The sequence below is a fragment of the Aotus nancymaae genome, unplaced genomic scaffold (genome assembly GCF_030222135.1).
Source record: "Aotus nancymaae isolate 86718 unplaced genomic scaffold, 86718_ANA_hifiasm-v0.15.2.pri h1tg000002l, whole genome shotgun sequence".
NCBI classification, from domain to species: Eukaryota; Metazoa; Chordata; class Mammalia; order Primates; family Aotidae; genus Aotus; species Aotus nancymaae.
Genome location: NW_026988413.1, coordinates 56,177,988 through 56,201,327, shown reverse-complemented (window position 1 = coordinate 56,201,327; position 23,340 = coordinate 56,177,988). Strand labels below are relative to the sequence as shown.

Genomic DNA, 23,340 nt, shown 5'->3' with positions numbered 1-23,340 from the left:
CTTACATAAAAATACTAGCATAGTGAATAGAACCCTTAATATACACTAAATTTTGTTAAAAATTACCAGCCCTGACAACAGAGTGAGACCCCATCTCTACATAAAAATAAAAAATTAGTTGAGTGTCGTGGTGCACACCTGTAGTTCCAGTTACGTGGGAGGATCACTTCAGTCCAGGAGGTTGAGGCTGGTGAGCCATGATTTGCACCACTGCACTCCGGCCTGGGCAACAGAGCAAGACCCTGCCTCCAAATACCGATCAATTAATCAATCAGTCTCAGTCTGGAGCGGTTTACCGAGTATCCTAGTGAAAATGGTGAAATCTCAGTGTTATACTCACCAATCAACTAGGACACGCCAGGCACTGTGCTAGGCAGTCCTTATCTTGAAGGTGAAATTCAAATTTCTTGGCTCCACAAAGTCATCTTCCACCATTAACTTCTACTCTTGCCTACACACATCATATTCTCCAGCCATACCTAACTGTTCACATGTGATACAGTAAACTGAGTACCTTCCCTACTTTGTATCAGTTGCAAAGAAAGCAAGTCCAATTGGAAAGGGCAATCAGGTTTTATTTAGTGGCCAGAAGGGGAGCTCTTGCTTTAAAGGCAGCTACTCCTGGAGCAACAGGAGTCGGGGAATCATAAAGAGTTAGATGAGGGGCAGCAGAGGAATGTAACATGCTCAGGGTGGGAGTTTCAGACGCACAGGTGCAGTCCCCAAACATGCTTCTTCATACATTGCACATACACAACATGGTAGCCATCTTCATTTAGGGACAGGGATTTTAGCATTGTAATGATATGTTAAAGGTCTGAAAGTAACTAGCCAAGCTATTGCTTGGTTTCTCTACTTCTGCCAGTCTTAGGCAGTCTCTGTTCATTTCTTCACCTTTCTCCATTATCACTACCTCCTATTGACTTTATGCCTTTGCTCAATTCATGGTTTCTCCTGGGTTTCTGCTTTTCTAGCAACTCCTCCTGCTAACACTATATCCTAAATTCAAATGTGCAATAAGAGGGAATCTCACTGAGTCAGCAAGTCACCATCGCGGATAGAGTGCCCCTATTGGGCAAGACTCTCATGCCAACCAACCCTATAAGCTACTTGCAGGCACAGAAAATGGCTGGCTGCTTTAGAGCAAGGCACCAATAACTGACCACTGAGCTACAGCCCAGAGAGAAAAGTGATACAGTCCAGCAGGGCTTGGTGAACATGCAGAAACAACTTTCTGTCTGTTCAGATGAAGGCTGAGAATGTGACAAGCCTTCACAGTGCCTTCTAGTATACAAGGGTTCCACCCAACCCGTAAACCTTAAATATTTCTCCCATACTCGAGATTCGATTATCTCTCATCGAAATCTAAATAACTTATAAAATCAGGAAAGGAAAAGATTAAAGGTGGCCAGGGACAGAATCTTAGAGACTGAGGGAGAGTTGGGCTTAGAGAGTAACATCTTTTCCACAGAGCTGTAGTAGGGAGAAGATGGCAGAAGTCAGGCTTAATGATTTCTATCTTTTCAATAAAGTTAGAGGAAACAAACACAGATGAGCAGAACTTGAGGGTGACAAAGGAGGTTTCAAAGAGCCATTGTAGGAAGCTTATAAATGAATATGAAATGGATTAAAAGACACATTACCAAATATAGAGCTCATAGATTTCAGTTATATCTTGATAAGCATGACTTCTAGAAAGTCAAGTTCCATGCTCTCCAGCAACTCCAAGTAAGAACAGCGAGCAGACTCCTTAAAGTTGAGGGTTGAGAGCAGGTTGAAAAATGAAAGGACTCTAGGGTTCTGTTAGTGAGAGTATCCACATATAAATGAGTCAGAGATCTAATAGTGAAGAGATATGAATGGAATATGCATCTGAGAATTTAGCAAAATTGCTCATAATTGGATATACAGTAACATGAAGGCTTGCAAAAGAATGAGACATTCCTCCCACATTTTAGTGAGCCTGCTTAGGAAGAAAGGGAATTAAATGTCAACTTCTTGTAAAAGAATTTTTCACATAGAGAAGAATGATCGTTTATATGAAGGATGAATCTTAATTTGTGCTCATATTTGGTGGGGATGCATGTGGTATCTTATGTAATATGAATGATTTAGCTTGGAAATTTTTGTTAATTGCCTTAGGCCATTACCTGTTTTTCCTGGTGAGAAACGTGAAGAGAACCAATTTCCTGCATAACCAACACATCGGTTCCTTGCTAGGTGCTTTACATACATAATCTCATTAATCCTCCTAATAGCCCTGTAAAATAGGTATTATTGTCAGCAATTTACAGCTGAGAAAACCAAAACTCACAGAGGTTAAGTAATTTGCTCAAGATGTTAACAGAAGTATAATGCCAAAGTGTACGTTCTTTCCACTAGGGCATACTGCAGAGTTGAACAGGGAGATGTCAAGATGAATTCTTTTTCCTATTGCCAAGGTTTACTAGTTTGTATATGACCTCACTACAAAAATGGACAGATAATTTGTCAATATCTTTGTTCTCTCCAGGGTATTCTTCCTATGATGAACAATTTTGATCAGTCAAGAGGTGCCAAATGCTTACACAAAGATATTATTATAGAATGTATACCTGCAAGGGGAATACGGAGAGTTTGGGCTCTATCATTAAGTAGTTGTGTAACCTTGGGCAAGCTTCTTAACCTCTTTTGAAGCCTATTTTTTTCACGTGGTAAAATGGGGACTTTGGAATGGGTGGTGTCAAAGGTCCTATTAGACTCAAGTCACTCATTAGATAAATATATTTTGATTCTTCTGCATATCAGGCACTGTTTCAGGTGCTAAGAGTGGTAAATACAGTTAGGATATCATGGAATTTCTATTTGTCAACCTAAAATAATCAAAAGGGTTAGAATCTAGTAAACTTGCCAGGGACAGGGGCTCACACCTGTAATCCCAGCACACAAGAAGGCCAAAGTGGGCAGATCTTAGGTCAGGAGTCAAGACCAGCCTGGTCCCCCATCTCTACTAAAAATACAAAAATTAACCAGGCGTGGTAGCACATGTGTGTAATCCCAGCTATTTGGGAGGCTGAGGCATGAGAATCACTTGAACCTGGGAGGCGGAAGTTGCAGTGAGCCGAGATCATGCCACTGAACTACAGCCTGTACAATACAGTGAGAATCCACCTCAAAAAAACAAAAACAAAAACAAAAACAAAACCCCTAAATTTAAGTAAGCTTACTCAAGCATGAAGTTTGACAACAAGCCCCGTGGAAGCACGTATTCCAAAGGATGGAAGTCAGTGTTCTGAAGTCTAGAAGTTTGAGATAATTTATATAGACAAAGTTTAGGGAAGCTTAACAGAATTTCTACATGTTTCTATAGAAGGTTTAACACATAGTTCAATGATCTAATTAGCCGAGGTGGTCTTTTCTTTCTCTCGAAAGGTGTATTTAATATTCCACACTGAAGATGTAACAGTCATGAGGTCTTTTGCTCCACCTGGTCTGATTTAGGTATAGGACAATGAAAGAGGCAGTTAATCTATAACAAAGATTAGAGACTAGAAGAGGGAGAAGTCTGGTCTCTGGTCTTTCCTGTCAATTACAGAACAAAACAATAAGGAAGAAAGTTAATCTATAATCTAAGAAGCAGACGCTGCAAATATGCTACCTTACTCTGTCTATAAGGTTTAAGTTTCCCTGGGCATAGTAAGTTTGGAGGGTCCTTAAATTTTATTTTCTTTTACGCATTCTACAAAATTTTGTGTCTTAAGCCTGTAATTCTCAATGTGGTGACGAGTGGTAAGTAGAATAAATTTTACAAATCACTTGGGGAATGCTTTCTTGAAAGTATATCTGTACCACCTCTGTGAAATTTATATGTGTGTGTGTGTGTGTGTGTGTATATATAAATATATATATTTATACACATATATGTAATTATATATATAAACAGGTCTCTGCCCCCAGTCACTGGCACAGAGCTCTTAAAGCCCTTATAATTTCCTGAAAGACAGGGGTGCTAGGACAATCTTCTGTTCTAATATTTGGTCTTTGACTCTAGTTCCTGACACACAGTTCCTAAGAGCTTTGCAAATTCCAGGTAATAGGAATGTACTGTAAGGAGGCAACTCTTGGTGGGCTCCTGAATGTGAGGGCTGGTCACCAGAAGAACCAAACCATGATTATAAACTTAGAACTTTCAGTTCCACATCCCATTCTCCAGAGAGGCTGGAAATGGAGTTTATTAATCATGCCTATGTGATGAAGCCTCCACAAAAATCCCTCAACTATGGGATTTGGAGGGTTTCTGGGTTGTGCAACACATGGAACTTCCTGGGGTGTGGCACACCCCGGACAGGGCATGAAAGCTCCACACCCCTTCCCCCATACCTTGCCTATGCATCTCCTCCATCATCTGTATCTTTTAAACCCGTAAAAGTTAAGTGTTTCTCCAAGTTCTGTGAGCAGCTCCAGCAAATTAATTGAACCCAGAAAGAGGGTTGTGGGAACCCTGATAGAGAGCCAGATCACAAGCTGGGTCTTATGACTACCTGGGGACAGTCTTGTGGGAATGAGCCCTCAACCTGTGGGATCTGACACTATCTCAGGTATAGTGTTAGAGCTGAGTTAAATTCTAAAACACCCAGTTGGTGTCTGCCAGAGAATCTGCTATCAGAAGTGTTAGGTTGAATGGTGTGAGAGTAGAAAAAAACACTTTGGTTTTTCCCATCCCTAACAGCCTCTTAGATTCCCCAGGCAGTCAGTACACTGGGGAGCCAGTGCTACTTACTGTTAAGCATTTGTGGTATCTTTTTGTATAGGTTTGGCAGAAAAAAAGGTTGAGAATTATGTTCTAAGTCATATAGCAAATGATTAAGAGGTGCTAGTCATATTGACATTTTGAAGTATGAAGGGAGATTGATTAAAAGAGTTAGTCTAAGCTTAAAGTTTGAAAGTGCACTTGAATAGTCCTAGATTAATTTAAGCCCTGTGAACACTTGCACCAATGAGATAATAGAAATATTAGAATGTTTAACCATCCTACCGTTGGTCATAATCTCTCATGCTGAATTCACATGGCAAAACCATTTGTTTAAAAACACCACTATACTTTCACAATAAGCTTTAATATTCTAGGCCACAGACAATTTGCTGTATTCAAAAACAAACAAGCAAACAAACATTAGTGATGTAATATCAGTTTGATTATGAGAAGCTTGCGTATGTATGTATTATTCTTTCATGTTCTCAGAACCATAACAAAATCTGAAATGTTGGAAAGTTATACAAAATTTATTTTCACTCCCTCCAAATATAACAGTTATAACTAAATTTTATGTTACCTAAACACAAAATTATCATAGAAATGTATATGACTTGAAAATTTTAAAAAAACAGTCAGTCATAGAATGTTTTATTTTAAACTTGCTGTCAAACTTTCAAATACAACACATGTGGCAAAGAAACAACAGTTCACACACAACATCTGCCACAATTCTATCTTTGAATTGCCTTTTCTGTATTATGTAATATGTTACAATTTCTTATATTCATGGTATTCTTAAAGGCAGCAATGTCAATTTTTCTGCTTTGAAAATAGTTCAGTTAACGTTCTGAAATTGCTTAAAATGACATTTTCCTTTTAGTATTCTACTGCTGCCCACACTGACATAATTCAACATATTAATAAGTTGTTGAGAGGTATGCTGTACTTAATAAATCAACTCCCAACTCTAAGTTAATCTCAATCTAAAACAAGCATTTTCTTAAACCAGTATACTCAGCTACTTTTCTCAAAAATATTTCCATTCTGAAATAAGACTTTTTTTGTGTGAGATACAATAGTTTCATCTTTTATTCCTAACAGAACTCATGCTGTACTTTTTTTCTCAAAATATATTTGATATATTCTGTGCAAAATGTTAAGTTCTGTATAGGTATGTACCTTATTTTGAAAAAGTTTATAAAATATAATTTCTAAAAACAACCTCAACATTAGACAATAGAGGAAGAAAAAACATCAGACAAAGCCTAAGAATGAGAAACTAAGTATGTTTTTAAAGCTCCAGTATTACATTCCTTGAAAAAACTCAGAATGCACTTTGGTCATTATTAAACATATTTGAACACAGGCAAATAAAACGAAATGCTTTCTGTTGTTTTTCATAGAAAGAAAAACAGACTACAAAATGAGGCTGAATTGAGGCTGATCAAAAGGAATGGTAAGAGCAAAGTGATATGACATGGCTCTGTTCTCCACACATTCCTGATTTTAAGATTATGATTTGGGGATTAGAACTGCACCAATCAAATAAATTATTTACAATTAATCGTTTTAAAGTTCTTAAAATATAGTAAAAATATGAAGATATTCCACATGACACACTTTGCACCAAGAAAATTCTAGATTGTTTCAAATGAATTTTTAGAAACCAGATGCTCAGTTTAAAAAAAAAAAGTCACAAAAACCATTTCACGTTTTTTGTAATTCCTAAAATACTAGATTGTACAAATATAACAAGGCCCAAGGTAAGATAATATAATATTCGCCCTAGTTGCCTAACACACCAACATAAGTTCTCATTGGACGCTTGGCAAATTATTCCTTGGGGGAGGTTAAACGCATCTAAAATAGCCCTTATATAATGGGGGTGGGGGGGGGAGAATGCACCAGATAAGTTTAGAGGATAGAATTTGCAAGCTGAGGCTGTCTTTTCTGAAAATTTGGATATAGTTTTATAACTAGCAATCAGAGAATTATTTTATTGGTTCTTAACCTTATTCTTAAGTCGTTCATCTGAGTGTGGTATGAATAGCCTACACTATAGTGTACCATGGGGAGAAAATTATTTACTTGAGTAAACATAATGTACTTTAGTAATATCAATAGGCACTTCACTTGTGAGATGAGTATATACCTCACTCAAAAGGATACCATATCATGCCCCAGTACACTATAACAGATCCCATATAAAGATATGCATTAAAAGTAACAATTTTAAAAAGTGCACATTTTGAGCATGCACAGTTGGAGCTGTGCAAACAGCCCAGTGTTGCAAATAAATACAAGTATTACTAGTTAATTTTTATCAAAATATTTTACAGTATGGTAACCATTTACAATTATTGCTCTATTACAAGTTCTATCATCAAAGAGCACTTGTTGACCTGTTATATAATACCGTATATATTAATACTGAAGGGTGCTTAAACTGAAACAATCAGTTTGGATCCTGGCATTGTTCCAAAATAATTCAAGAGAAACTCTGACTGGATCTTGATTTACCAAAGAAAATGTTTTATGTGTATAGCTGAGTTCAATGCAATATTCCAAAGTTAAAGAATTTTTCCTCAAGTAAGGCAAGTTCACGGCATTGATGGAGAAACAGTGCTTAGCAATGGCTTCTATTTTTACAATTTGTTATTTTGTCAATTATTTATGACCAATTACCAGGATCTCAAGTATCTGGATATCAGTTTCATCACCCTTTCAACAACTAAGTACATCAATGCTTAAAAATAAAATATAAAGACTAAAATAAATGTAAAAATAAGTGAACAAGTAAAATAAATATAAGAATTGCACAAGACAGTCTGATGTAAACACTTCAATTCTCCAGCTGAGACTCCTGAAACAAAGAATCAGTGACAAGCTTTCAGGCAGCTTAGTCAGTACTCTTATTCTGGAAAAGAGGCTACATCTTTTTCCTTTGAATTGTCATGACTTAATCTTCCATAGCTAGGAAAAAAAAAAAAAAAAGAAGTGGTGACAAGCCAATTTTAATATCAAAGCTTAAATTAGATAATACCACTTTAAAATTCAAATTTCATTCACAAATAAGTGCAGATTCTAATATTTTTAACTCCTGTACCCTTTTAAGAAGAACTCACCTCAAACACAAATAAAAATGTGAAAATCAGATTTTTCTTGCCTTCTCTTATTGAGAAGTGGTTATATATATATATAGAACTTGTTTAATATTATTATCTTACACCTTCTTAAGAGTTAGTTGTGCATATATTGCTATATAGATAAATAATACAACTTTTGGCTGAAAATAGAAAAAGGGCTCTTCTTTTTCTTATCACCTAAATTAGATTAAAGTTACATTAGTAAAAATAAATACTTCTGGCTGGGCGCAGTGGCTCACACCTGTAATCCCAGCACACTGGTAGGCCGAGGCGGGTGGATCACTTGAGGTCAGGAGTTTGAGATCAGCCTGGCTAACATGGCGAAACCCCGTCTCTACTAAAAATACAAAATTTAGCCGGGCGTGGTGGTGAGCACCTGTAGTCCCAGCTACGTGGGAGGCTGAAGCAGGAGAATTGCTTGAACCCGGGAGGCGGAGGTTGCAGTGAGCCCAGATAGTGCCTCTGCACTCCAGCCTGGGTGACAGAGCAAGACTCTGTCTTAAAATAAAAAAAAAATAAATAAATACTCCTACTTATCCTACACAAGACTTCTATTTACAATAAATACTGGTCCAAATTAGAAATTCCTACAGTATTATAAGACATAAATATATATCATTCTTTGAAATTAAATGTGAAATGTTCATTAATTGTAGTCTTACCAAAATAATTGCATTACTGTGCATGTGAGGGTAAAAAGAGTGTGACAAAAAAGCAACAGGAAACTAAGAAATAAAAAGTACTTGCAACCTCTTACCTTTAAATTAAATCCAAGCAAGTCACTGATAACACCAGAAACAGCGGACAGGATGACAACCTGGGTGATGTTATAAAGCAGCGGATTCATTGTAAGCCCATATAATCTAAAAGGACTGTCCAATTCCTAGCAGAAGAGAAAAGTCAGTCCCAGATTCAAAAAGAATTACTAAGTAAGCTAATTCAGGACAATATACAATGAGAATTTTAAAAAACTCTCTCAAAAAAGTTACCAATTATTGGATGCTTTTAGAAAGGATAAACTTGGTTAAACTTGAAATAAGTAAATTTTAATAGTAGTTTTAATTGTTTTAAAAGAAAAAGAAACTTCTTTTAAAAGAACTCTGTGACTAAATTTGTAACTCCAATTTCTGTCCCTTAAGCTATTATAAAGAGGCTAGAGAACATTTTTTAATATAAGAACTAGAATAGAAACAGAGAGAGAACAATAGCTTTCAGTAGAAGAATTAGAAATTAGCCAAATTTTCTGATAAGATTATAACATGTAAAAACTGCTCTTTGAGTCAATTCATTTTCAAATACATGGATTAATTAATTAATTGGTTCATTCAAACATTTAAAGTTCTATTATATGCCAAGTGCTAGGCTCTGGGAAATTAAGATTCAGTTCCTGTGCTAGGCTCTGGGAAGTTAAGATTCAGTCCCTGAGCTGAAGGACCTTACAGTTTAGTAGACATGCAACAAATAATTCAAATACGTCCCATTTCATAGGTACGTATAAAAAGCAATGGGGCCACAGAGGAAGGTGCTCCTGAAACTCTGTGGGTAGTGGGGAGTAAATATTCTAAAAGACACATGAGAACATGACACATCTGAATTGCTACAGGTTGCTCAGCATTGTTAGAGCCCAAGTACAAGGGAGAAAGATCACTGGGCCAGCAATGTAGAAGGAAGACTAGAGAGCAACGAGACCAGAAACAAGAGTATCTATAAGCAGTTCAGTGTATCAAAAGCTTAAGTGAGAGACAAAGATCTCACATAGGGCAGTACTGACAGAGAAGAGGATGAACTAGAAGATATTTAAAAGATTGAATCAATGGACCTGAGAATCTATTGGCTGTAAAGAGAGAAAGAAGGTACAATTTATGTTAGGTCCCAGATTTTTGACTAATGTATGGTTTAGGGGACTGTATGATCAAAAAGAATCATACTATTATGCTTTGTATTCTAGTCATTTTTATACTTTACTCTGAGACTGTGGCTGCTCATTAAGTCTCACCTTTGTAGCCCCTTCCTGTCTACCCAGTGCCTACACTCTGAAGATACCCAATATATATGTGTCAAGCAAACATAAAACTATTAATTCAAGATTTTTTTTCCCATTGAGCATTTTAGCCAAAAATAGTTTGCCTCTATTATCTTGCTCATTACTTAAATGTCATCATCTTCCTCAGGATAATGAAAGGAATTTGAAAAAGAAATCAATCTGTAATTGCTTTTTATTATTCCCCCACCCACTTCTTCTGAATCCTTTCAATATTATGTGATGCACAGTCTATACCCAATTCATACTGTTTAGTTGACTGAAGAATTAACTGTAACACTGAAACATAACTAATTTCATACCATTCTCTGAAAACATATAAATAACTATAACAATTATATTCAATTCATTATAGAAATTGAAATTTAAAAAAATATTTTCCTTTTAAGAAAGAAAAACATTACAAATATTTTAAGCAGTGATAAAAAATTACCCCCTGAGTTATTACTGAGATCAAATACATAAAAATTGTATTCCTTTTTATTGTTACCAAAAATGATTTAAAACTTAAATGTTTATTGATGACATATATTTATGATAATTATGTATTATTACTTTTTAAGCTAACTCAGGCCAACTAGAAGACTGCTCTGAGAAATACAAAATAAAAAACTTCCCAAGTTAACAACAAATTTTCTTTTCTGGAATCTAATTTAAGGTCTACGAGGCATACATTTCCAAAGATGCCAACCTCTACAATACTCTAAACATTATTGAGAGCCTTAATACACAATTTCCAAAGAAATTATTTTGATTAGTTTGAGCACTTTTGCAATGAGAAGTAAAATATAAATTGTATGTATATGCAAAAGTATAATTTGGAAACAATTTGAATAATCATGAAAACCAAATACAAAGTAGTATCTATAAACAAAAAAGTAAAATTATGTCAGAACAGCATATTTGACATTATGACAATTTTCAATTCTATTCTTACCTTTAGCAGTTTAGTAGCCAGTTTTAAAACATTATTCACTAGTGTCAGTTCCTCTTTTTTGTTAGGTTTTTTCTCCATTTTCAAGTAGAGGTTTATCTTTTATAAAAAAGAAGAAAAATACATAAAAGTATGAAAAATACACATATTTTAAAGGGCCTGAAAGATATTCACTCAAGTGTCTTGTTATTGAGATTACAGGTTATTTTAATACTCTTTATACTATATATTCCAAATTTCCTATACTTCTTTTATAATAGGAAAATAATAACTGTTACTTAAACATTTTTCAAACGTAATCAACAGCCAAAATAAAAAAGACTGAATGGCATTATTTAAAATGTGAGACACTTCAGTATCAAAGCCAAATCAACCTAAAAAATAAATAATGAGAATAAATTAAATCAATGGTTTATTATTTCTTTCTTTCTTTTTTATTAGAGATAGGGTCTTGCTATGTTGCCTAGGCTGGTCTTGAACTCCTGGAGTCAAGTGATCATCCCATCTCAGCCTCCCAAAGTGTTGGGATTATAGGCATGAGCCACAATGCCTAGCTGGTTTATGATTTCTTTATTTAAATGTTACTCAAAAATATTTGTATTTTTGTTATCCACTCTACAACAGACAATTTTAGGGTGCCTGCCCTGTCCACAGTTCCCTTCTTTGAAAAATGCTCTAACCCCAAGCCAGTGGAAGAAGCAAGCCTAGGTAACTGTGCTTATCCCATTTGATCCTACCTTCACCCCAATCTGGCAGCCACAGCTGATTAGGCTGGAATGTACACCCAAACCAAAGCCAGTCAATATACTGACTGGTGAGACTAACATGATATATCTACCAGATATTGTAGGAACGTGAACTGAGAAGTTAGTAAAAGTCTAAGCCAGAACTCATGCCAAAACAAACCAAAACTGTGTGTAAACCAAAATCATAAGGTAGCAACTCTACAGAAAGGCCACTGGAAGATAGGTGAAGAGCGTAGCAGAAATGAGAAACCATTAGCCTCAGAGTGAGTTGGAGGAAGTGGTTCATATTGTCCAATTCCATAAGGCTCAAGTATACTTGCTTTTATTTCATTTTTTGAGTCAGAGTCTCACTCTGTTGCCCAGGCTGGAGTGCAGTGGTACAATCTCAGCTCACTGCAACCTCCAAGGTTCAAACAATTCTCCTGCCTCAGCCTAACAAGTAACTAACATTACAGGCACGCACCATCATACCTGGCTAATTTTTCTATTTTTTGTAGGGATGGGGTTTCGCCATGTTGGCCAGGCTGATCTTGAACTCCTGACCTCAGGTGATCTGCCTGCCTTAGCCTCCCAAAGTACTGGGATTACAGGTGTCAGCCACCGTGCTTGGCAAGCTCAAGTATACTTTCTTAGGGATCTTTATATTTGTGAGTTACTCTTCTGTTTGAGCTCATTTGACAGGATTATTGATTCTTTAAAATCAAACTATCCCCAACTAAAATATTCATGGGCAATAAGTTTCTTTACAAAATTCCTATAAAATGCCGAGAGGAAAATATTTAACAAATTCATACAAAATAAAATTAACCATCCAAATCATTACGCTTTATTCTTTCTACTGATTAAAAATTTATACTTATTCATATGCAGGTCTGCTACACTGCAAAGCGAACATGTCCCATTCATAGTTTAAAATACATTATTTTAATAAATGGTACTTCCTTCTTGTCAAATAAAAATGGGACATTAAAAAAATAGATTAGATTAGATTAGAAATATGAATCAAGGCAGAAACATTGAAGAAAGGTTTGTGTCCTATTAAATTTTACATTTTGTTTTATAGCGCAAATGACTTTAATCAAAACACATTCTGGAAAAACATAAAGGAAATGAAAACATTTTAACTTACAGACATTAATTTATAGCATAATAAGCATGCATACTCACCTGTTCAGTAAGTAATATTGAGGTATTGCTATATTTTTTACTTGTTTCTGATCCAAGAGTAACAAATCTTAGGAGAAAAAGTGTTAACGAGATGCACCAAATTACCAATTCCCAATTGTAGTGACAATCAAGGAAGATCTCATGCACATGAAGTAGCTAAAAGTATGAAAAAGGTAACATAAAGCAGCAATGTGATTCAATTTCTTTTAAAAGAAATAAACATTTTACTTCATAGATTGTTCATAAATTTAGTATTACATTTTAGAAACATTCTACATATTTTAAGCACATCAAAAGTACACAGCATAATGTAATCAATATCCAAGGGGCCTCTACGCAGTTTTGTAAAATCTTAATATTTAGCTCTCTTTCATATTTAAAAAAAAATTACAGATTTAGTTGAAATCATTTAAACTTTTCCTTGATTCTCATTTCTCTTCCCCCGTCCACTTCAGAAGCAATGAATTTTATCTTTTCCACAATAGTTTTTATAGTTTAGCTACATATACATCCTTAAGCTCTAGCATCCTTTGTATATTTTAAAATTTATTTTCCACAAGCACTTGGGAGTTGAAAAAAAAAAGAAAAAGTTTCTATAAATGTTATCACATTGCCCACATCATTCTTTAATTTACTTTTTATTCCACTGAACTTTGTTTTCAAGGTTGATTCATGATGATAGATTTAGCTCTAAATTTGTTCATACTTATATTATAGTAAAATAATCAATCACAATTTATTGGCCAGTAAAAGAATCAACCACAACTTACTGGTCAACCCTATCATTAGTATTTTGTTGCCCATTTCCGTTATTACAAGCAATGCTGCAATACACATTCTTGTGTTTCCTTGTACACACATGCAAGACTTTCTTTAGAAGTTAATACCTAGGAGCCAGATCACTAGATTCTTGGATATTACATATTCAACTTTATTAGATGTTGTAAATTTGTCTCTGAAATAGTTGCATCAATTTATACTCTCAGCCGAATATCAGAGTTCCCTTTGCCATCACTTTCATTCATACTTGTTATTATCCAACTTCTTAATAGCTGCTAATCTAATAATGGGTGTAAAGTCTTTTCACATTGTTTTATTTTTCCTGATATTTAGGGATGTTGTTTCATATGCTTATTGGTCACTGAATTTCCTCTTCTGTGAGTTACCTTTTTATATTCTACATCCACGTTTTTTTCTAGTAGGCTGTCTGTTTTTCCTATTGATTTGTAGAAGTTATTTCTATAAGGTGACTAACAATCCTACTTAAGTCATCTTGCCACTATCTTTCCCAAACTCTGGTTTGTTGTGGTATCTTTGCAGCACATGAAATTTTAATTTTAATTTGTGGTCATATTAAAAATTTTTGTTTTTCACATTTAGATCTTTAATCCACCTACAATTTACTTTTATGTATGGCATGAAGTCATTTTATTTTGCTCCATTTTTACTTCATATTTCCATTATGTAAAGGCTTCCTGCATTGATATTTAATGCCATCTGATCATAGATTAGGTTTCTAACATATATGTGGCTACGTACAACTCTGTTTCATCCCAATGGTCATTCTGTGCCTGGGCAAAAATCATAAAGTCTTTCTGTAATTTTAAAATAAGTCTCTCATCTGAAGGTTCTAGAAGAAATTTAAAATAAAAAAAACAAAAAGAAAAATTAAATTAAGTCTTCATATTTCTGGTACAGCAACTTGTCCTTCAAAATTATCTCAATTACTCTTGTCTCTCTGTTTTTCCAGATGACTTTTAGTTAGGTTGATTATTTTTTTAAAATAGACAAACCATTCTGTTTAATTACATGGAATTCCAACAATTCCCCCAGGACAATATAAAACAGAGTCTTTCTACCTATTAACATTGTGACTAACATTGTATACCTTCTTTTTAAATTTTATTTATTTATTTATTTATTTATTTATTTATTTTGAGACTGAGTCTCATTCTGTCACCCCCACTGGAATGCAGTGGCATGATCTTGGCTCACTGCAACCTCTGCCTCCAGAGTTCAAGTGATTCTCCTGCCTCAGCCTCCCAAGTAGCTGGGACTACAGGCATGTGCCACTGTCTCCAGTTAATTTTTGTATTTTTTAGTAGAGATGGGTTTTTGCCACGGTGGTCAGTCTGGTCTTGAACTCCTGACCTCAGACGATCTGCCCACCTAGGCCTCCCAAAGTGCTGGGATTACAGGTGTGAGCCACCATGCCTGGCCTCATTGTGAACCTTCCTTCATAATTTTCAATATAGTTTTATCTTATTTCTCCATAAGGCCTTACAATCTTTTGTTAGAATTATTCCTGGGAATCTTATATTTTTTTGTTTGCTATTGAAAATCACATATACAGGGTTTTTTTTTTTTTTGTCGTTGTTGTTTTTAAGACAGGCTCTCACTCTGTCACCCCAGGCTGGAGTGCAGTGGCACCATCATGGCTCACTGCAGCCTTGACTTCCCAGGCTCAGGTAGGTGATCCTCTTGCCTCAGCTTCCAGGAGCTGGGACTGGGACTACAGGTATATGCCACCACACCTGGCTAATTTATATATATATATATATATATATATATATATATATATATATATATATACACACACATACATACATATATACATATATATTTTTTTTTTTGTAGAGACAAGGTCTCACTATGTTATATGGGCTGGTCTTGAACCCTTGGAATCAAGGGATCCACTCACTTTGGCCTTCCAAAGTGCTAGGTTTATAACTATGAGCCACTGTGCCTGGCCAGTATTTACAGTTTTCAATGATCTGTTTCTGTGTGTAGCAGATGTCAACGAATTATGGTCCATTGGTCAAATCTAGCTTTAGGCCTCTGTCTGTCTGGCCCCAGAGCTAAAAATACTTTTCATATTATTTCGAAGGGAATTAAAGAAGAGAAAGAGGAATTAGAAGAAAAAAATATATTTCAGAGATTATATGTGTCAGACAAAAGTCTAAAATATTTATCTGACCCTTTACAGAGGAAGTTTGCTGATCTTTGGTTTATGGAAACAAAGTTGATTTAGTTGATTTTTAAAATGTTGTTGTACCTATTTTTTTTTTTTTTTAGACGGAGTTTCGCTCTTGTTACCCAGGCTGGAGTGCAATGGCGCGATCTCAGCTCACCGCAACCTCCGCCTTCTGGGTTCAGGCAATTCTCCTGCTTCAGCCTCCTGAGTAGCTGGGATTACAGGCACGTGCCACTATGCCCAGCTAATTTTTTGTATTTTTAGTAGAGACGGGGTTTCACCATGTTGACCAGGATGGTCTCGATCTCTTGACCTCGTGATCCACCCGCCTCGGCCTCCCAAAGTGCTGGGATTACAGGCTTGAGCCACCGCGCCCGGCCTGTTGGACCTATTTTTTTCAATCTTGATCTAACAAATGTATTTTAAATAATATGTCTGTAAAGTCACTTGGATATTCTACGTAAACAATCATATAGTCTATTTTTTTCTTCCTAAACTTTAGACCACTTTTGTTCGCCTGTCTTTGCTGATTAATACCCTCCATCAAATGCTGACTAGAAGAGGTAAAGCACGTAACTTTGTCTTATTCCCAATTTTAAAGTAAATAACTTTTAAGGTGATAGCATTATGTATAATAATTGCTCCAAATTTTAAAAGATATATTTTATCAGATTAAGGACAATACTTCCTAGTCCTTGTATCATGAATGTCCACTGAAAACTTACTGTTTTCTGCATCTATTGATAAGATTGCATGTTTTCTGCTCCTTTAAAGGAGCAGAAATTGCATTAATGGATTTTCTAAAGTTGAAATGTGCATTCCAGGGATAAACTATCTTTGTCAGGGCATATTTATTGTTACTCACTTTCTGGATTCATCTTCTTAGTATTTTGTTAAGGAATTTTGTATCTAATAAGTGAAACCAGCTCAGTTTCCCATTTTCATACTAGTTCCATGGTACTGGCATCATGGTTACATTAGCCTCATAAAATAAGCTGAAGAATATCCCTTTTTTCTATTGACTGGATCTTTTGTGTAAGTTTAGGATTATCTATTTTAATATCTGACAAAATTCATCTGTAAAACCATATGTGTATGGAAGATTTTTGTTGGTGGTATATTTTAAATTATTAAAATTTTAAACTACTTACAGTTATAGGTCTCTGCAGGTTTTCAATTACTTTTTGAGTCAGGTTTAATAGATTATACATTTCTATAATATTGTCCACTTATGCTTTCAACTTTAACGACATAAAGCACTTCATACTAGTGTCTTTAAAAAATTCTCAACTGTGCTAGTAGTTTACAGTTTAATAGTGTTCTTTTACTTTTAAAGAATGTATTATTTGTATGTTTTTAAATCTCCAAATACATAAGCTTTTTTTGTTGCTATCATTTTACTTTGACTATATGACAGCTAGATATGTGGTCTGTACAGTATCAGACATTTGATACTTTATGGCCTAATACATGGGAAAGTTTTATAAACATCCTGTGCCTGAAAAAAAATTCATCAATTCAGAAAAATTCTTAGCCATTATCTCTCCAAATGTTGCTTTTCAGCATTCTTTCCTCCTGGAATTCTTTTCTTCAATTTTTTTAAGACAGTCTCGCTCTGTTGCCCAGGCTGAAGTGCAGTGGTACAACCTTGGCTCACTGCAACCTCCCCCTCCAGAGTTCAAGCAATTCTCGTGCCTCAGCCTCTGGAGCAGCTGGGATTACAGGTGTGTGCCACCATGCCAGGTTAATTTTGTATTTTTAGTAGAGACAGGTTTCACCATAGTGGCCAGGCTGGTAGCAAACTCCTGACCCTAGGTGCTCTGCCTGCCTCAGCCTCCCAAAGTGCTGGGATTACAGGTGTGAGCCACCACACCCAGCCTCCTCTGGAATTCTTATTAGACATACGTTGGATCTGACACAAATGTCTTAATATCCTTTTCACATCTTCCATCTTTGTGTCTCTGTCCTGTATTTTAGGTCATTTCTTTCATCTCTCAGTTCAATATGACTTTAGCTGTCTTTAATTTGCTATTTTTTCTGTTCATTGTGTTTTAAAAGTCAATGACTTCATTCCAGCAGTGAAAAGCAAAAGTCAAAAGTCAATGATTGTATTCTTCATTCCTTTGAAGTTCTTTTTTAAACTTATCTGTTTTTTTCTCCCGGTATTATCTATGTCTTTCATCACTGTAGACACTTAGTTTCTGCCTGATCAAACTGAAATAGCTGGAGATCTAATCCTGCTATTGGTTTATCTGTTGACTCCTTCATGTTAGACTGTTTCTTCCTGTTTTGACACCAGAAGGAGCTTTATCTATGGATCCCGTGAGGTCTAGGCTGAAGTTGCATGCCCCCCAAACAACCTTGATTTTGCTTCTGTCAGGTATCCAGGGGCCTAGGACCCCTCTGTGTATTCTTATAGGACAAGATGTATAATGTCAATTTGAACCCTAAACCTGTAATAAGGGCAGAGTTATAATTATATATTCTTAGAAGAGACTTTTCCCCCATCCTTGCCATCCAGAGTCAGATAAGCTTCCTTCTTGTCTTCCAGTGCTGGTGAGCAGACTGTTTTTCTTATCCAGCTTTTCACTGAGGCTGTAGATCTTTGAAGGTTTGACGTCACGGTTTGAGTGGGGAGGTACGCGGGTCAAGGCCTCATCTCCTGTACTACGTGGGCATAAAATTTCAAGTCTCTGGGATACAATACTAAGACTGGCAACGTACCTCTCTCTCTTATCCTCAGGCTGCCATGGCATTAATGCTTATTCTTAAATGCTCTGGTTTTCAGTTTTATCTTCATTTTTGGCCTTTTATTAGCTTATGAACTCAGATATGTATACAATATGCACATTAAAAAGCTGAGGGTTCCCCCCAGCATTGTTTGGTGTGTTTGTTGTTGTTTTTTGAGACACAGTCTGGATCTATCCCCTACGCTGGAGTTCAGTGACAGGATCTCAGCTCATTGCAACCTCTGCCTTCTGGGCTCAAGCGATTCTCATGCCTCAGCCTCCCAAATAGCTGGGATTATAGGCACCTGCCACCATGCCTGGCTAATTTTTGTATTTTTGATAGAGACAGGGTTTTGCCATGTTGGTTGGGTGGGCTGGTCTTGAAGTCCTGACCTCAGGTGATCCACACTCCTCGCCCTCCCAAAGGGCTGGGATTACAGGTGTGAGCCACTGTGCTTGACCTGTTTGATGTTTTTTTTTTTTTTTTGAGACGGAGTTTCGCTCTTGATACCCAGGCTGGAGCGCAATGGCACGATCTCGGCTCACCGCAATCTCCGCCTCCTGGGTTCAGGCAATTCTCCTGCCTCAGCCTCCTGAGTAGCTGGGATTACAGGCACGCGCCACCGTGCCCAGCTAATTTTTTGTATTAGTAGAGGCGGGGTTTCACCATGTTGACCAGGATGGTCTCGATCTCTTGACCTCGTGATCCACCCGCCTCGGCCTCCCAAAGTGCTGGGATTACAGGCTTGAGCCACCGCGCCCGGCCTTGATGTTTTAAAGTAGAAGAATTTCCAGGTAATCTAGCATGTCACGCTACTTGAAATGGAAGTTTGCATTATGTTTGATTATTTTTGTTTTTAAAATTTTAATACTTTTAAACTTATTTTTTAATATTACATGGCCCACAACACAGCCCTCAGGAGGAGACCCTGAGAACATGTTCCCCTGCACTATAGCAGTGCATATCCTGAGATACTTTTGTATTTCCTAACTGATTTGGGTCACTACAATTTCTTTTTCAGCGTATGCAGCAGTTAAATCACAGTAACAATTCAGACATAAGAAATAAAAGAATAGTAAACATGAATAAATTGAGCATTCATGGGACAATGTCATAACCCATATGTTTATTTTGGGAAGTAAAGATAATGAGAAGGGTTCTAGGCAAAAATTAATTAATCTCTGTTCATTCAACAGACATTTGAGTACACATGCTCACTGTTCATGGCACAGAGGTAAGATGCACTTATTTATTCTACCAAACAAAAAAAAATCTGCAAAAAGATAACTTCAAAACTTACTTTTCTAACTAGGCTTTACTTATATTACTATTTAACTGTTTATTAATCTAAAGGTAATATTTATACATCTGGTTAATTTCTACATGGAGGGAGTTAACTCACCTGGGCACAACAGATAAATACAACTGAGATAGTCAACAAGAAAGCAGATGAAACTATTACATCAACTGATCGCTGAGGACCTCGACGCTGTGGGGCATGGGCGGAGGGGAGAAAAGGAAACATTTTAAAATATATTTACTAATTAGCAGATAATTTCCGTGGTTTCAATAAAGATGTTGACTCATTACCATGAGTTGATCATAGCCCACAATGTTGAATATACCTAATTAGTTAGATGAATTTTCATGATAAAGTGTTATGATTTCGTGAAGATTTGCAACAGGGTTAAAAGGGTATCTGTATCTACATAGCATAAAATTATTAGTATAACTTTCGAATACTTTATTTTGTCAAACACAAATCATTTATTCAACAAATGTTTCTTAAGCACCTGCTTAGAACTAGATACTGTGCTGGGTGCTAGAAAGACAACAACAGAGAACAACACATGGTTCCTCTACCTTCACAGGAACTAGGAGGGGAGTGAGACATCAAGCTCAAAATCACAGATAGATGTGATAAACAGTGATGAGTGCTAAGAGGGAAAGATATAGGATGCTCTGAGATACGTGGCAGGGAGACTTCATTTAGATTTGAGGGTTACAAGTGTGGATCTGGGAAGATCTCCCTAAGGAAGTGATATTTACACCAAACTAAGGAGGAGGGGCAGGGGTATGATAGCACATGGCAGTGTTCTAGATAGAAGGAAGAGCATGTGCAAGAACATAAACCAGGATGGATCACAGCTCACATAAGAACCGAAGCAGTCTAAAGTGGCTGGAATGTAGTGGGTTAGGAAGGAGAGTGTTTCAAAATGAGATAAAAAGACAGGTGAATAAGGCAGCACCTAGATCATAAAGGGCATTATAAACTTTGTTAAGATTTTGTGCTTTATCTTAAGAGCAATGGGGAACCTCCAAAAAGTTTTAATAATATAGGGCCAAATACATATTTTTAAAAGTTCACTGGTGGCAGACTGAAGAAAGGAATGAAAGAAAGAAATGTGAATGCTGGAATGCCAGTTAAGAGGTAACTATAGTAGCACAAGGCAGATGATTGATGGTTTCAATGAGGGTGGTAGAAATGGAACAAAGAGAAGCAAATGGATTCAAGACATATTTTGGGAGTAGAAAAGATAGGAATTGGTGATAAACTGGATGCTAGAGATTAAACAAGGATAATTCCTAGGTCTGGGCTTACATGTTTCCTTTACTGAAGTATAAGCTTAAGTATGAGGGTAGGGGCTTTAATCTCATCCACAGTGAATGGCACATGGTTAACATAAATAAGTGTTTACTGAATAAAATAATCAATGTACAAAAGAATGTGACACTTGCTTAGGGTTGACAATGGGGAAAATTTTGGATGAATACTAAGTCAAGCAACGAAGTTCAGATTCATCCCTCCATACAACAGAAATGTCATAGTGAGGAAAAGAATATCTACGCCAATTTGCAACAGTGACACTAAGTGAGCTAAATTTAACAAGTTAAATTAATAAACAGAACAATGATTTTTTTTAAATATGAGTAGATAAATAGTGCAAATTTTTTTTACTTCTTTAATATTTCAAAATATAAAGCATGAAAGATCTAGGTATGTCAGAGGATAACTGGTCTTTAGGTTAACTCTACTAAGATATAGACAGTGTTGTGAATAAGTATCATTGGAACTTGCAGGATTACTCCATATATAATGACATTCTACTGCTACTTAATGCAATAACAGGAAGTAATCCTTAGAAAAAAAGTGTTTTTCTAAAAACAATTTAGATGTTTCCCTTTTCCTTCCAGAGTTTTTATATCATACTTCCATAATTAGGAAAATTATTTAAAAGATTAAAGGAAAATAATGACATAAAAAGAATGACACTGAATTGCAAACTAATATTTTAAAATAGTAATAGGTCACTTCTGTGAGGAAACTTATTGGTTAGATAGTTTTTAAAGTTCTTTTTTAAGTAGTAGGCTCCCTCTGCTGGTTTGTGATAACCAGTCTAGTAGAAACAAAATCCTTAATCCAGCTTTTGAATGAGTAAAAGTTGGTTACTACATATCTAGAGACAAATATATATTGATAAAGAAACGGGAACTATCAGAAGAGGCCAGCATGTTAAAACTACTTTTATCACTCCCATTCTACCTTAAGATAGGAACGGAGAGATAGCCACATTTTTATATTCTGAACTTTCTTCAACCGGAAATGAGGAACCTCAGATTTTCGAGCCCTCCTTGCAGATGTTAAATGTCCAAAGAGTTTTGCAAAAAGTAATCGCTAAAAAAGATTAAGATGAGGATTAATTTTCAAGTAGATTACCACAGAAAAACAAAAATCAACAAAATATAAGTTGTTAAGATTTTATTTGGTTAAGTACTATAAAAGCAAAAAAGAAAAATAATTAGGTAAAAACGATATAATGAAATAATAAAATACTTCAGGAATACTTTTAATATGATGAAAAGAATAAAATATTCTTATTCAGAAGTCTACATTATACCCACCTGTTTATAAGTTCTTTCTGCTACACAGAGCAAAAAAAAGAAAATCCACACAAGAGACACACGAACCACAAAACTTATTATAACCATAGAAAGAACTATGACATCTTCATTAGAACCAAATGCAATCACATAAAGTTCTGAAGCAGAATGTGCTGTGAGTTGTTCCAAATCTGTAGCTTGAGAGAGTCGAAAAACAAATGGAGTTAAACCCAGTATGAGAGAGACTGCATTTCCAAAAATCTGGTATCCTATTCCTGGTATATGGCTGTTCACCTTGAGAAAGCCAGGGGAAGAGAGAGAAAAGAAAATAAAATTATAACATAAATGTTATCTACAATGAAATTAATTATTTATCGCAATATGAAATCATTTGTTAAAATATTCACTTTAATATATGAGTAATTTGAATCCCATTAAAGTTTGAGAACCTACTACACATAAAATACGTCATTAATTCTTCAGATCTTAAAAACAATTCATAATCAGATCTCTAATTCACTAAGTAGATGGCAAAAGGATTGACTGTCTTATCCAGATCTTGAAAAAAAAATTATGTATTTCATTATTTCAAGTTAGAAATATTCACAAATACTGCAATATTAAAGAGAATGAGATCTCATATCCACTTTCTTAAATTTAATTCATTTAAGAAAAAACGTAGCATTACACTTATTTCATACATTTGTACCTTGGGGTTTTCTTTTTTCTTTTATGAGACAGGGTCTCACTCTTGCCCAGGCTGGAGTGCAGTGGCACAATCATGGGCTCGAGTGATCCCTCCCAGCTCAGCATTCCTAGTAGCTGGTACTACAGATGTACATCATCACCCCCAGCTAATTTTTTGTTTTCTGCAGAGATGTAGAGACAGGGTTTCACTATGTTGCTCAGGCTGGTCTTGAACTCCTGATCTCAAACGATCATCCCTCCTCTACCTCCCAAAGTGTTGAGACTACAGGGATGAGCC

At 35.7% G+C, this 23,340-nt stretch overlaps 1 protein-coding gene across 4 annotated transcripts in view; it reads right to left on the bottom strand.

Annotated features, from left to right (window-relative positions):
* Positions 1–5,077: 5,077 nt before the first annotated feature.
* PHTF2 (putative homeodomain transcription factor 2) overlaps positions 5,078–23,340 on the bottom strand; it is a 175,374-nt gene continuing 157,111 nt past the window's right edge. For all 4 annotated transcript variants that reach the window (XM_012466553.2, XM_064374913.1, XM_064374907.1 and 1 more), the window contains 7 exons: positions 22,377–22,649; positions 22,018–22,149; positions 19,876–19,962; positions 12,770–12,925; positions 10,860–10,955; positions 8,639–8,764; positions 5,078–7,708 (listed from right to left, as the gene is read on the bottom strand). In XM_012466553.2, coding sequence (XP_012321976.2) covers positions 7,688–7,708; positions 8,639–8,764; positions 10,860–10,955; positions 12,770–12,925; positions 19,876–19,962; positions 22,018–22,149; positions 22,377–22,649 — 891 coding nt within the window. In that variant the 3' untranslated portion in view covers positions 5,078–7,687. The remainder of the gene's footprint in view (positions 7,709–8,638; positions 8,765–10,859; positions 10,956–12,769; positions 12,926–19,875; positions 19,963–22,017; positions 22,150–22,376; positions 22,650–23,340) is intronic.